We start from the raw sequence: 15,811 nt of genomic DNA, 5'->3' as shown, positions 1-15,811 counted from the left end.
AGATAAAACGAAAATCATTTGTTATTATCATTGTTGTTTGCCATGTCTTGTATGAGTTAAGTTCACAAAGATATGCCATTAAATAACTAGGGGTGAAATCCTGGTCCCATTAAAGTCAATGGGAACTTTGCCATTGCCTTCAATGGGACCAAGATTTCACCATAGTATTTTTTGTGTATTGTGCAGCGTTTTATCATATTCCACCGATACTGTGTCATGAAAGGAAATATCACTCTGATTGGACAGCTGGTCCCCAAAAACTTTACATGAAAAAGGAAACATGCATGGGAGTAGACAAGGAATAAGACTGAACATATGAGGAATTCTCCCGCTATAAGTCAGCAAGGGAACTAGGGCCTGCTATAACCAGTTACACAGCCAGAGAAAAACAAATGACTTGCATTATTTTACATGGGGTATTCTAACAGCCTCATCTCCCCAGGCAAGGTTCATGTTTGTGTGGGTTACTTAACCTCTTAGCTCCAATGATCCTGCAGTCCTTCCACATGCAAAAATCCCATTGACTTCAGTGGCAGTTCCATGTATGGAATGACTGCAGGATTGGATTGTTTACTAAGTAAATAATCAGAATCAGCAGGTTTGAAGTCATATGGGCATCAGATAAGCAGCCTGTTCTGTGGTAGGCTTGGGTATAAAATCCCAAATCCCATCAGCTTCTAGCTGCTGGCAAAGAGGCTCACTACCAGCAAACAGAATGGCCTTTCATTCTGTGCTTCTCGTTTTCTTCGCTGGACTGGTATTTCTGTCTGAAGCTGCACCATTGGTAAGTATTTTGGTATTGAAGGGGGAATTTAAATGATTGCAAATAGTGTAACCTCTCTGAATACAGGCACACACATCTATTTTATATTGTGTGCATTACTAGCCTAAAACCAATGCCTGCAGCCATTGCCATGCTACAATGGTCTGGTACTGCCATTTTTCTCATGCATTTCCTTCAAAATTTACAGCAATTAAAATAAAGTCAATTTTTCAATTCAGCCAGCTATTATTTCAATGGTCTTGGGACTCATTTGCTTCAGTGAGGTCCTGTGGTTAAGGTAAGGAGCTGGGATCTAGAAGATTTGGGCTCTATTCCTGGTTCTGACAGTGAAGTTAGGCAAGTCCCTTTGATTCAATTTCTATATCTGTAAAATGGGGATAATTTTACTTTCCTCACAAGGATGTTGTGAGGCTTAATTGTTTACTCCTTATAAAACACTGCAAGATCCTCAGATGGGAGATTCTATTGAAGTATTACTGAGAATTAAACACAGTATAGCAAAGTTGGAGGAGCCAATTTCCTCCCAGCCTAAGGGATATTTCTAAGGCAATGATGCTGTTTATCAGAAGCAGAGGCTGAAGTGACTGGCCTGAACAGATACTCATTCATTATTTTCTTGTCCTTTTCTGACTGCATTTAAAGATACATCCTTAATTAGCATGTGGTTTTCCAGAGCTATTTATTGCCTTAAACTATATCTACATATTAATTCTGCAGGCTTTCCCTGACGTAGTACAATGTACCCAATCTAAGATTATTCTGGCAAGAGAAATACCTGTTTGTGAACTATACTGTGTTTAAAATACTACTTTGCTTGGAATGTGCCCTCATGTGGATGTTAAACGCTGCAAGTGTGGCTTTTCTGCTCTTTTGAAGAAGATTTCTAATGGGCATGTTCAAAATCACTATATAATTTGCTGCACTACAAAACCTTTTCTGCTTTCTCAAGGTTTCCCATGGGTCTGTTGATTCCAAGTGCCCTCTGATGGTGAAAGTTCTGGATGCAGTTAGAGGAAGTCCAGCTGCCAATGTAGCAGTTAAAGTGTTTAAAAAGGCTGTGGGTGGAAACTGGCAGGACTTCGCTACCGGGTAAGTTCTGTTGTGCTATGAAACTTTCAAGATGTCTTGAAGAACAAAGCGAGATATAAAGGTGATTCTGACTGGAAGATCAACTTATTTAGTAGTTTGTCCCTCTTACTTTGTAAAAAAGCATAGGGGGCCTGATCCGAAGCCCATTGAGTTCAGTGGGATTAGGCCCATGGTGAGAATATATATTAGTATGGAGAATTGCTTCAAGTTGTTCATCTTACCCTAGCAAGGGAATATTTTAAAATTTTCTCTAGTTTTCCAAAAGGTGCTGCTGTACCTATGGTTAAAAAAACCCAGCAACCTGTGCACCCAACTTTCTATATAATTCAGGGTAGCCATCTTGATATGTAGTAGGTCCAGAGCTTTATTTGTAGAGAGGAATCCAGGCTCTAAACTTTGTTAGAAAGCCCTAAACATGCGCACAAGAAATGCCCTTTCCTACTGCTTTCACTTACACCAGTGTAAGTCAGGAGAAACTCCTTGGACAACATTACACTGGAGTAACCAAGAGCAGAAGAGGGTCCACAATATTTGTTTGTGGTTCTATTTATGGCACTTACATTGCACATATTAGTGTGGAATCTGAGCAGCTCACAACTTTTAATGTATTTATCCTCAAAACACCCGTCTGAAGTTGGGAAGCATTATTATTCCAATTTTACAGATAGGGAACTGAGACACAGAGAGATTAAGTGACTAGCCCAAGGGCAGACAAGAAGCGGGGAACTGAAGCCAGGTCTCCCAAATGAGCACCCTAGCCAACAGATCTTCTTTAATATCTTTTACTAAAGATTTTGAGACACTATTTACTTCTGTCTGCAGCACTGAGACCTTTGTTTGCCTCTGTCTCTAGGTATTTCACAAACAAACCCTGTCTGTATTATACAACATAGCTGAACAGAACTGAAGAAACTTCCTAGAGCTAATCTAGGAACATTCAGAAGGACTTTATGGATTTAAAGAGCGAAATCCTGTATAAAACTTAACATTTTTGCCAAGCTTCTTATGCAGGATGATGGGATAAGTCTACAGTACACTTTTCTGCCATCATTAGGAAAACTATATTATTTTAAAAATATGTGAGAGGAGTTTTTAATGCATACATAATGTGATTATATGCAACCCACAGAGGAACAAGATAAATACTACATTCCCTTAACTGTGTGATATAACAGTTTAGACTGCAACATTGCTCTTAATTGCCATTTGGGGATATATCCTGCAGCTTTTATGAGCCAGTAGCTTCCACTGAAGTCAAGGGAAACTACAGGTGTTCAGTACCTCTGAAAATCAAGTCACTCTTTTTTAGGCATCTAAATATGAATTTAGGAGACTGACTTTAGACACACCAAATTTGGAAAATTTTGCCTGGGAGATCAAGAGGAAGAATTATACTCTAGTGTTTTTGTAGACAGTTCACTACACTGTATTCCTTCCTGAATGCCATGGTGTTAATTCTTCCCTGGATGTGTGGCTAAGGCCGTGCTACTTTCAAACACACCACTTGTTTGTTCAGCTGACAAATTTTGAGACATAGGATTTTATAACCGGTGGGCTTGCAGTACTGCTAGGTTATTTTGTACTTTAAACAAATCTATGTTTACAAGGTTTACAATACCTAACCTGAGCCACAAGACCTGGTTAATAGTGATTCTAGACCAGGGGTTGTCAGACTTACTGAGCCTCTGAGCCGCATCCGACAATCTTCAGAAGTTCAAGAGCTGGAGCACGCTTGCCAGGAGCTGGGGCTTCAGCCCCCCCAGGAGGTGCCTGGCAGGGTTCGATGCTTCAGCCCCACTCCTGCTGAAGCCCCAAGCCCCAATAGGTGCACCCCACAGGGCTGAAGCCCCAAGATGCTCCTCCGTGCTGAGCAGAAGCCCCTACCCCACCACCCCACTGAAAGGCAGAGATCCTGAGCTCCCCGCAAGTCTGGTAGGTGGAGAATGGGAGTGGGGTGGGGGTGGGGTTCCACGAGCTGCACTTAAATGGTAAAAGAGACACATGTGGCTTGCGAGTCATAGTTTGGCCACCCCGTTGTAGACCTTAAGTATAAAATCTACTTAAAAACAAGTGTGCCAAAGTTGCAAATATTTTGCGTAATTCAGAAAGTAAAAGAGTAATTTGACCAATGCCAAGAAGTGGAGAATTTGGAACTTGGTGTTGCTCAACATTGTTAGGTTGGCCCCTGCTCTGCTATTACATTGATTCAGAATGGGGTTTTTAACTGTTGTCCCAAGAATACAGGACTTTAGCAGACAGTAACAACAAAATTACTAATAGGTTGCCTGTCATATTTATTTCGATAGAGGAATTAGGAGAACCTGGAGAGCCTCTGACAGTGAGAGACTCACAGGAATGGATTTTTTCTATATTAGTGTCCCATTTACTCCGGCTTTCCCTGGGACAAACTTTCATCTTGTTTGCCTGCCGAGTAACTTAAAATCAAACTAATGCCTGTGTCCTTGTTCCTCTACTTTAGAGTAGATGAACGAAATGTAACTGTCAGTTCAATTTAGGGTACCATTACAGTGAGATGAAAAGGAAACTGGTGGCTAGAGAACTTGTTAGACAGCACCAGTCACAAGCAAACGATGCATTTCTCCTCTACTTTGTGTTAAGGATGCATAGCTGTGTGGCTGCCTCGGCTTGTGATTTAGTGAACGCACCAATAAATGTGCCTGCCCAAACCGTTGTCAGTCAAGAAACAGAAGCAGAGTCAATGTTTATATCTCCTTCAACGCAATAGAGGTACTTTTGCTATTAGTGTCACCTAATTGGCAAACCTCCCATTGAGAACTTGTTTATGACGACTGCCATGTCACTGTGGTCTGCAGGATATAGAGGTCTCCAGATCTATATCTTTCTGCTTACAGAACACCATCAGAGCTCTGCAAGACCTAACATAACCTACACAAGCTGTTTCCCTCATGCTGCTGGGAGTTTCCAGTTTGCAACACTCTAAAACCTACCCCCAAGTACCCTGGTGAATTAATTACCACAAAAACCACTAGGGGCTAAATTCACAAAAGGGACGTAGGCATTGCAATGCCGAGCATTACAGATCCTAACTTTAGGTGCACAGGCTCTCTATACAATACATGGGGAGAGTTAGGCAGCTAAGGATGGGATTCACAGAAGCCAGCACCCTGATCTGATCTGTATACTCTAGCTAACAGGTAATGCCAAGAAAAGTGGCATGGCCTAAATCCTGCCCCACCTAAGCTCAGGTCAGAGGGAGGCCCTAGCTATGCCTGGGATTCATAGCTGTGAACCCCTCTCCTGGAATTAGGAGCCTAAGCCAAGTCAATGGTTTTTAAAGAAAAAAAATGAGGATGACAAGATAGCCCCTAATAATCGTTTTGGACCAGGGACAAGAGCACTCACCTAAGATGTGGTTCCCCACTCATTGTGATACGGAGCAGGGATTTGAACTTGCCTTAACCACTGGGCTATAGAATATTCTGGCATGGAGCTCTCTCAGTCTCTCCTATTGAAGCTGTTCCACTGTGTATAACTAATTCAATAGTCATTGGAGCCAGGGCACTGGAATCTGGCTCTCCCGCATCCTGAGTGCCCTAACAAGTGGGTCTAGTCAGCCATTCTCACTCTCTCTAGCCTAACGACTATTTAATTATTCCCTATTAAGACACATTTCTTTGTTTAACATTAAGACACCTGCTGTAAAAGTAGTCTTCCTCTCCAGGGTGAAAGTTTTAATGCCGTATCTCTCAGGTCATTCTTTAAAGTCAGCATGACCCTAAATGGCCAATCATTTAGTTTATCCAAAGTTAAAATTTAGATTTTCTAACAAAGATCTTTAATAACCATAATTCATTTTATTGATCATTTTGAATTTACTGCAGCTTTTAAAACTAAAGTTAAAAAAACCTCTTTGGATTATTTGACCAATTTTGATCATCTTAATAATTGTAAAGCATTCTACAGCATCCCTGTGGAAGATCCTACCATATAAATGCATGTTGCTGCTGAAATTTGTGTGAAAATTTTTAATAAACTCTAATGATTTCCTCTCAAAAATATGAGTGAGTCAAAATCAAAAGTTTCCCCAGAAAATATTGATTAATTTTTTCAATTATCCGGTTGGAAGAATCGAGCCCAAGAGTGTCATTTTGAATCACCATTTCCAGATGAAAATGTCATTGATCAGGTCACATTGTTTCAGTCAAAAATGTCAATTTTTGTTTGTTTTGACATTTGGGGAATTTTGCAAGTCACACAAATTTTCAAGATTTTTGGCTTTACATTCCAACACTCCAATTAGGAATAGAAATTAACTTTGAAATGTCAAAATTTCCCCTGGGATGAAAATTTTGTTTTCTGAACTGCTCTAGTTGTAATGTCCTGAAAAGATTCCCTCTTGTATTCATGACCAAAACTTTGGACTATTAGAGAGAAACTCTACAAATATTCAAGACTATGTTTTAAACAAGACCCAGTGCATGATGGCAGGCAAATTTGGGAATATGTTATTACCTCACAGACCTTCTGAATATCTGGATACAATCAATAGATACCTCTATTAGGAAGTATTGTTTTTATTGGTGTATTATGCTCTGGCCATGGCACTTACAGTGTATATAGGGGGAGGTGCCCTTCTCAGGATATGTCCCTATAATACTACATTCTGTTTCTTAATACCACATCTTAGTGTATTAAAAAAAGCATCTTGAATTTGGATTAGCAGTATTTAAAAGGCAGGAGGAGAATTAGAATACAACAAGTGACTTCATTAAGAAGCTTAATTCAAACTGAGTTTAACTGAAAGTATGCAAGGAAAACTAATTCCAGCTGAGTTCTGAGGAAGAAGTATGGTCTAGTTATTCAGGGGATTAGGAGTTAGGTAACTATTTTAACCCTTCACTCGAGTGTCTTTGACTGAGTCACTTGTACTCTCTGTGCCCTCATGCTTCTGCAAATATAGCGCCTTTGCCAAAATTAGTTCTTTTGTGGGTTAGGGTTTGAATTTTGAAAATGAGCTATTGCATATGCATAGTTTATGTCACAAATTTTAGTCCAAAGCACTATTTCATTCTGTGGAATACGGTTCAAAACAATAGGATGCCTGTAAACATTTGAGGGCAAAGTTTAATTTCAGTACAGCACACATCCCATGAAGAGGATAAATTACATTGATTTCGAAGGTACTTTACACCGAGCAAATTACATAAACCCCAAGACAGCAGGAGCATAGGCAATAAAAAACTTTCAGTCACCATGCACAGCTTTATAATGAAATTAACAATGTAATTGGAACAGGATTTTGAGCTCTACTACCTACTGTTTTACCTTCATCCATAAAAGAGAGTAACGCCCTTGAAACAACTCCCTGCATTCCTTATGTGCTAAGTGCAAATGCCTCCTTTTCACTCTCCTTCCTTCCATACCTAATACACACAATTAAAACATTTTTCTAAAGAAATTCAGACACATCTGTTCTTCATTAAGGAGATTTCTGGAACAACATGGGGAACAAGAAGTTACAAAGTACCCTAAAGGAATCTTAATCTTCAGAAACTCAATGTGAATATACAATTAAGACAAAAATTGTTTAATATTCAGTTATGCTTAATCAGGTAGCCAAGCTGGAGGTCCAGCCCTTGTGTTTCTGCACTGTCAAGCATGCAAGTGAATAATATGTCCCAATGAAGATGGTGGACATATCATTTGAGATAGTCAAACTAAATGCAAAACCTGTCCATGGGTTTTTCTCTGTTAGGCAGAACCTGTTGAACTAAAAATATACGTCCGTTTCACACTCACAGAGGTTTTGTTTACAATCTGTTAATTGAGGCCTTGAGGAATTATACCACTACAATGATTATTGTTAATAAATAATAATAATAATAAATGCTGCTATGTCAGGGAACCTGGCTACAGCTCAGCAGTCTCCTAATCTGGTTTCAAAATTGCTCCGGTTTGTTGCACAGACTGGTCTAGCTCTAGTCTGGTAATGAAATATGGTTCTGGTCCAGACCACAATGAACACTGGAACCAGACTTGTAACCAGACCAGCGGACAACCAGGTTGTAACCAGACTTCCTCTTTGATTATATTTGTGTTATAAACATTGCAATCATGGGGTGTGATTGCAACTCATGTGGTCATACCCTTAGACAAAGAATTGCTGTTTTCTATTGGTGCAACAGAAACATTTTTTTTTTAATTCAATCCTTAATTTGAAAGTGTTGTCTCCTCTATCACATGGCTGAGGAAGGCCCACATGCCATGTTTTTGCCTCTTCAGCAGATGGAGAGCCAAGAGTGGAAGGAGAGGCTTATTATAAACACAATCTACACTCAGACTTATTACAACTCTCCTTTTGCAGGGCCTAATTTAGGGCAAACTTCTGCATCATTGAAATCCCCTGGGAGTTTTGCTATTGACTCTTACGAGCATAACATCAAGCCCCTAAGGATTTTTTTCTGGTACTACTAACATACACTTGGCTGTAGGACTAGGAGCAGCTTGCTTGCTGCAAAATTCCCTGAAGTTCTAGAATGGTGGAAATGCCACTAGATGTATACTCAAGGTGGGATTTTCAAAAGAAACTCAGCATTGGTCTAATTCTGCTCCCACTGAAGGTGAGGGCTTTTGAAAATCCCACCCTCAGAAAACTACATTATTTGTAAGTAAACACTATACTCAGCTGCTCTTCCCAAAGATTGTAATAATCATAATTTTAATGATTTAAGTAAGACATTAGCAACCAAACCAGTATAGCAAAAGGCACTGAACTTTGAGAGGTAAAATACCTGTGATTTCATCTAGCTTATCTCTGGTCAGCGCTGGCTTGTTCGCTATTTTCATGGATATTCTAGACAATTTATTGGCAATATGTTAATTTTGCTTTTGAGTTCATGACTGTCATGTGTCATTAACTCTTTGGTATCTGCAACACACACTTGAACCATAGTATTCAAGCTCATATAACATACTTCCGAAAGCTACTGTTGCCTTGCCTTCTCTTTCCCTTCGATTAGCTGCATTAGCCTCTTGTACTGTATCCTCCTTCTGTTGCTACTACGCCAGTGATCTTTGTATCCAACACCCCTGGAATGTTTTAGTCCCAAATCCAGCTTCTGCTGGATCGGGCCTAAACTAGAAATAGAGTCACATTGAAAAGCCTAAATGGGGATTTCATCTTCTCTCAAGTTCTGGGTTGTTTACATCTGACATATTGATTCTGTATGTTATAAAAATACGGCCTAACTGCAAAATTCAATTTGGATTGAACTTTTCAGTGGTTGTTCTGATGAGAGATTTTGGCTTATGCTCAATTGTTAGCTTAAACTGAAACATGGCTAGAATACATAGGATAGCATGATTAAATAATTTGCACGCTCAAAACTCATAGTTGCCTACAACAGACTTCTTCAGAATCTGATCCTCTCCCTTTTGCAAGTGAAAATACCAATGAGCATTCACCAATTACTCTTTGTTTTTTAGTTCACTGAATTTTAACCAACAAGGTGCAATTTATAAAAAATTAATAAATGAAATAAATTAACCTTTTCGAGTCAGTTTATTCTAGATACAGTTTATTCCCACTGGACCAAATTGTGGCCCCCCGAGGGAGGTTCTACATCAACTTCAAAGGAACTAGACTTTTCTCTTTACTTTGTAATTAGAGTAAATCCTCCTTCACTGAGACTATTTTGCATTATTGCAATTCATTTTGGTACAAAAACTTACAAGTAAAATGAAGGGTGTGTGTGGAAAGAAGAAGAAAGTGGAAACAATACAACTGATTTCTTCTCTGGTCATCATTAAGGTCCTTCTTTGTCTATCCCTCTCTTCCACCTCCCACTCTGTGTTATCAGTCTAGATATCCCTTCTCACAGGTGGCTATAAAACTGGTGAGTCCTATTAGCTTTTCAGACTTCAGGCCCATTCTTTCCTCAAACAACATCAGGCAATTATACAAGATTGTGAAGTTATTTCATTCATAAATATTTCAAGAGGAAAAGGCAAAAAAACCCCAAAAACCCTCATGTAGAAAATGGAAAGTAGTTTTGGAAATAAAAACAGGGAAGAGGAGCAGGGAGCTAGAAACCAGCTACGTTACCATTTGAACAACAATTTTAGTTCAAAAAGATCTAATTGTTTATACTGGCTAGATCCCATCACAACTACCCATTCTTTTCCACTTTTCTGTTTTAGCCACCTGTTGTATTTTATCACAAAGCTAGCTGGTGAACTCTTTGAGCCAGGGATTCTCTTCATTACTCATTTATACAGCATCTAGCATAATGGGTCTCTGATCCTCAGTTGTCCCTGTACAAACTGTAATTCAAATTAACAATACTCAAATAGAGATTTTATTATCATGCGACCATAAGAAAATACTTTCAGGGTCATGTAAAAATGCTTCAGTAGGCACATTTAAAATGTTTAGCCTCGTATGCTTACAACAATTAGTCAACAGATCTTTTCCCCCCAAAAGTCTTCCTCCTTCTATACCTTTATCGTGGCAACCAGCATGCCTCCTGTCATCATGACTGTCCTTTTTCTAGGCTTCTAATTTTCAGTTCCAGGGCACTGAATTTTCAGTTCCAGGGCATTTAATGCAAGTTAAACACCAGATTAAAATCGGCCTTAGCCATTGTCATGTTGTAACAGCAGCAGTGGCAAGCTTTCTGCAGCCCAGGCTTGATTTGTGATGTAGATGGCTGAGCTGGTAGCAAGGATAGGCTCTGTGATGCTGGGAAGTATACGCTGCACAGAAGATAGGGAATTATTTCAGATGAAGAGAACCATTCAGTGGGGTCCGAAGAACATGGCTTCACATCTGTGCTACTTAACATTCCACACTGTCTACTGCCGTTATACACCTGACTGTCAAGATAAAGTATTTATGTGGCTATTTATCATCACAGGAAAACCACAGAATTTGGGGAGATCCATGAGCTCACAACAGATGAACAATTTGTAGAAGGCGTATACAGGATTGAGTTTGACACCAGCTCTTACTGGAAGGGACTTGGCCTTTCTCCATTCCATGAATATGCTGATGTGAGTATTCATGAATATACCTTGTATCTTACATATTGAGCAGAGGAGCTACTTAACCAAAAAAAGTACATATTCCTGTAATGCACAAAGAGTAGCATTATGCATTGCAGTGTTTCACCATATCATACAGCATCACATGAACAAAAACTGCAATACATACAACTGGAACCAAAGAGTTCCTCTGTAAGTTAATGGGCCAAATTCCCTGCTAGTGTAAATGGGCAAAATTCCACTGAAGTTAATGGAGTTGTGCCCATTCAGCCTAATAGAGAATGTGACCCAAATTGGTGCTTTATTCAAAAACATTAAAGATTTTAAATGTTCTGCAATATGGAAATGCAAAATGGAAATCTTTGCTGGGATGGATGCAAGGCTTTGGAGCCCCGTAATGAATGGCATCAACAGAACATAAATTGGAAAAGGTCTCTATTTACAGCAGAGGCATTTCCTTGGTTTGAACAGCAACTCCAGTTTCAGTAATCTGGAAATCACTGAAATCTCTTCAATTTGATGCGTAGCCACAGAAAGTCAGACATATTATCCAGTATTTTTTGCCTTCACATCATTTGCTAGTAAAGTTCACAGTGCATTTTCCCCCAGATCACTTCTAAAATATGTGACAGAGAAAACTGCAGCAAACAACATCTAGGAATAAATAAGAGAAAGGAAAAAATAGACAAGGCTTTTTGATGCTATTCTATCCAACTTTCCAGAAGAATTGAGGTGTAATTGTGACTTATGTTTTCCTTTTGGTTGACTGCTCAGCACTTCTATTTATTTTTTAAATATTCTAGAATGTTTATATAATGCTTCCAGGGAATTTGTGGCTTGCCATTGAGTTCTATTCAAATTTCCTAAAAGATTGACTCAGCTATTCTGAGAACATCTACAATACATTTTAGATTGCATTTTAAATCACAAATTTGTTTTATGTTGCTAAGGTCTGAGCCTGCAAGGTACCGAGCACACTTCCATTGTCTTCTGAGAGCACCACCCAGGATTGAGGGGTAAGGGCCTAATCCAAAGCCCAGTGAAGTCAATGAGATTTTTTCCACTGACTTCAATGAGCTTTGGATTAGGCCTTGAATCCACTAGTAGAGATTTAGATTTGTCTAAAGGCATTAGTCTGTTAGAATATCTTGCATCTACTTTATTAGATTTGTATAATTAATGAAAGATAAAACCTATAACTGAAAGAAATCAGCCAAATACTACTCCAGGGAAGACTATATGCTAAATCTAACACTGAGATAGTTTTAGAGCATATCTGTTGTGCTTCAAGCTTACAAGTATTTTCTTTTCCAGGTGGTTTTTACTGCTAATGATTCCGGTCATCGTCATTACACCATTGCTGCTCTCCTCAGTCCCTTCTCTTATTCAACTACTGCTGTAGTCAGTAACCCACAGGAATAAGTATACACTGAAATCATCCCAAAATATCCTCCATTGATAGAATTATCATAGGTTTTTAGGAGGAGGTTATTTCCTATAACTAATGGCATGCCTTTTTGCTACAGTAGTCATCATTTTGTAACCTGGCTAAAAACTCAGGCAAGTCAATAAACGTTTAAAGAAGAAACCGTTGTGATTTTCTCAGTGATGTTTTACTTTGTTCAGAAGGGAGATGTCTGTGCTAAAATGCAAAAGAAACTATGTAAAAAAAAACAACCCCAACACTGGCCACTCAGAACACATCACCCTTGACTTAGTACAGTAATCAGTAACTGGGCCCTGCCCTACACTATTAGAAAATAGATCAATTCATTGTCTTATTCTGTGTTTGAAAGAAGTTAAATTTTGCATGGTATGCAGTGACTATCAAGAGCTATAGTCGCCTGTCAGCATACATGCTTAAATCCCAGAGATAGCTGAACTAATTCTAATGAAATAATAGTCATATTTATTTATTATTTGTATCATGGCAATGACATGGGACCAACTGACAATGGGGCCCCACTGTGCTAAGTGTTATACAAACACAGAAAAGACAATCACAGCATTAAAGCACTTATAATCTCAACAAAAAAGAGATGATGACACGTAAGGGGATACAGCATGCAAGCAAATTGAACAGAGTGATGGTTTTTAGAAGAACATAAGAACGGCCATACTGGGTCAGATCAAAGGTCCATCTAGCCCAGTATCCTGTTTTCTGGCAGTGGCCAATGCCAGGTGCCCCAAGGGAATGAACAGAACAGGTAATCATCAAGTGATCCATTCCCTGTCACCCATTCCCAGCTTCTGACAAACAGAGGCTAGGGACACCATCCCTGCCCATTCTGGCTAATAGCCATTGATGGAACTCTTAGGCAAAAAGATTCTTTTCTCCAAGAATCAGGCAAGCACAGACAATACTGAAGGGGGTTTATTCACGCTACCAGGAAGACTGACAAGCAGCTTCAAAAATATGGTGCCATAGTGGCCAGTTATATACATTCTCTTATCAATTCATTTACATTTATCTGTACATATAGAGACAGACATTGTTACAACCCTGAACAAAAATAAAAATAAGAACAGTATGTGCATATAGAGGTCATCCTACTTGCATCAAACATTTATGGCTACCTTGCAGGGGAAGGAGACGGGCTGCAGGTTGGGGGAGGGATGAGTGCTTACAGACATCCAGTGGGTTGTGAAGGGAGGGTTAGCATTATTCTTTCTTACTGATAAGCTGAACTAAGTTATCAGGTATTGACAGAAACTATGTCCTTGCTTTTAAGCAGTTTCTGTCTTTTCTGCTGGCTACATTTTAACTTCTTCCTGACAGACCTATCCTCCATGAATTTATCTAGTTCTTTTTTGAACCTTGTTATAGTCTTAGCCTTCACAACATCCTCTGGCAAGGAGTTCCACAGGTTGATTGTGCGTTTTGTAAGAAAAAACACTTCCTTTTGTTTGTTTTAAACCTGCTGCCTATTAATTTCATTTGGTGACCCCTAGTTCCTGTGTTATGAAGAGTAAATAACACATCCTTATTTACTTTCTCCACACAAGTCACGATTTTATAGACCTCTATCATATCCCACCTTAGTCATCTCTTTTCCAAGCTGAAAAGTCCCAGTCTTATTGATCTCTCCTCATGCGGAACCCATTGCATACCCCTAGTAATTTTTGTTGCCCTTTTCTGAACCTTTTCCAATTCCAATATATATATTTTTGAGATGGGGCGACCATATCTGCATGCAGTATTCAGGATGTGGACTTACCATGGATTTATATAGAAGCAATATGATAATATCTATCCCTTTCTTAATGATTCCCAGCATTCTGTTCACTTTTTTGACTGCCACTGCGCCTTGAGTGGATGTTTTCAGAGAACTATGCACAATGACTAATATCTCTTTCTTGAGTGGTAACGGCTAATTTAGACCCCCATCATTTTATATGTATAGTTGGGATTATGTTTTCCAATGTGCATTACTTTGCATTTATCAACATTGTACTGCATCTGCCATTTTGTTACCCAGCCACCCAGTTTTGTGAGATTCCCCTTGTAGCTCTGTGCATTCTGCTTGGGATTTTACTATCTTGAGTAGTTTTCTAACATCTGCAAATTTTGCCACTTCACTGTTTACCCCTTTTTCAAGATAATGTGTGAATATATTGAATAGGACTGGTCCCAGTTCAGACCCCTGGGGGACACCACTATTTACCGCTCTCCATTCTGAAAACTGACCATTTATTCTTACCCTTTGTTTCCTATCCTTTAACCAGTTACCAATTCATGAGAGGACCTTCCCTCTCATCCCATGACAGCTTACTTTGCTTAAGAGCCTTTGATGAGGGACCTTGTCAAAGACTTTCTGAAAAGCAAAGTACACAATATCCACTGGATCCCCCAGTCCACATGCTTGTTGAACATCTCAAAGAATTCTTGTAGATTGGTGAGGCATGATTTCCCATTACAAAAACCATGTTGACTCTACTTCAACAAATTATGTTCATCTATGTGTCTGACAATTTTGTTCTTTACTATAGTTTCAACCAGATTGCCCGGTACTGAGGTCAGGCTTACTGGCCTGTAACTGCCACGATCACCTCTGGTGCCCTTTTTAAAAATTGGCGTCACATAGCTATCCTCCAGTCATTTGGTACGGAAGCGGATTTAAATGATAGGTTACAAACTACAGTTCGTAGTTCTGCCATTTCACATTTGAGTTCCTTCAGAACTCTTGGGTGAATACCATCTGGTCCTGGTGACTTATTTCTGTTTAAGTTTATCAATTTGCTCCAAAACCTCCTCTAATGACACCTCAATTTTGGACAGTTCCTCAGATTTGTCACCTAAAAAGAATGGCTCAGGTTTGGGAATCTTCCTCACATCCTCAGCTGTGAAGACCGATGCAAAGAATTCATTTAGTTTCTCCGCAATGGCCTTATCGTCTTTGAGTGCTCCTTTAGCATCTCGATCGTCCAGTGGCCTCACTGGTTGTTTAGCAGGCTTCCTGCTTCTGATGTACATAAAAATATTTGCTATTACTTTTTGAGTCTTTGGCTAGCTGTTCTTCAAATTCTTTTTTGGCCTTATTATATTTTAACATTTCATTTGCCAGAGTTTATGCTCCTTTGTATTTTCCTCACTAGGATTTAACTTCACTTTTTAAGGGATACTTTTTGTCTCTCACTGTTTCTTTTACTTTGTTGTCAAGTTCATTATCATGAACTTTTGTTCAAAATGCTAAACGCATACAAACATTTGACAGAATTCAGTTAACGTATGCCATTTGTAAATCTTCTCAAACATCTCTGCACTTGCCAAATTCAGGTGGAAGTAGATACAGTGAAAGAAGGGTTGTCCCTATTTGAAACAAGAAAGTACTCCAGTTGGTCCCTTTTAATGGCACAGTGATCTTATGTCCAAACTTGATCTTCTGAAGATTTCTAGCTGGAGTTCTATGAAAC

At 39.2% G+C, this 15,811-nt stretch overlaps 1 protein-coding gene across 1 annotated transcript; it reads left to right on the top strand.

Annotated features, from left to right (window-relative positions):
- The first annotated feature begins 671 nt into the window (after positions 1-671).
- On the top strand, positions 672-12,485 carry LOC140905925 (transthyretin). Its single transcript, XM_073329420.1, has 4 exons — positions 672-784; positions 1,734-1,873; positions 10,771-10,906; positions 12,212-12,485. Exons 1-4 carry the CDS (start codon positions 716-718, stop codon positions 12,317-12,319), a joined length of 453 nt encoding a protein of 150 aa, XP_073185521.1. The 5' UTR covers positions 672-715; the 3' UTR covers positions 12,320-12,485.
- Positions 12,486-15,811: the final 3,326 nt, after the last annotated feature.

Source organism: Lepidochelys kempii, chromosome 2, assembly GCF_965140265.1.
Source record: "Lepidochelys kempii isolate rLepKem1 chromosome 2, rLepKem1.hap2, whole genome shotgun sequence".
Taxonomy (NCBI): Eukaryota; Metazoa; Chordata; order Testudines; family Cheloniidae; genus Lepidochelys; species Lepidochelys kempii.
Note: the sequence above shows the minus strand (reverse complement) of the source record. Positions and strands in the feature narration are given on the sequence as shown.

Coding starts and splice junctions, on each gene's coding strand:
- LOC140905925 (XM_073329420.1), top strand. CDS start 716: ATGGCCTTTCATTCTGTGCTTCTCGTTTTCTTCGCTGGACTGGTATTT. Junction 785..1,733: donor TGTCTGAAGCTGCACCATTG/GTAAGTATTTTG, acceptor TGCTTTCTCAAG/GTTTCCCATGGGTCTGTTGA. Junction 1,874..10,770: donor TGGCAGGACTTCGCTACCGG/GTAAGTTCTGTT, acceptor TTATCATCACAG/GAAAACCACAGAATTTGGGG.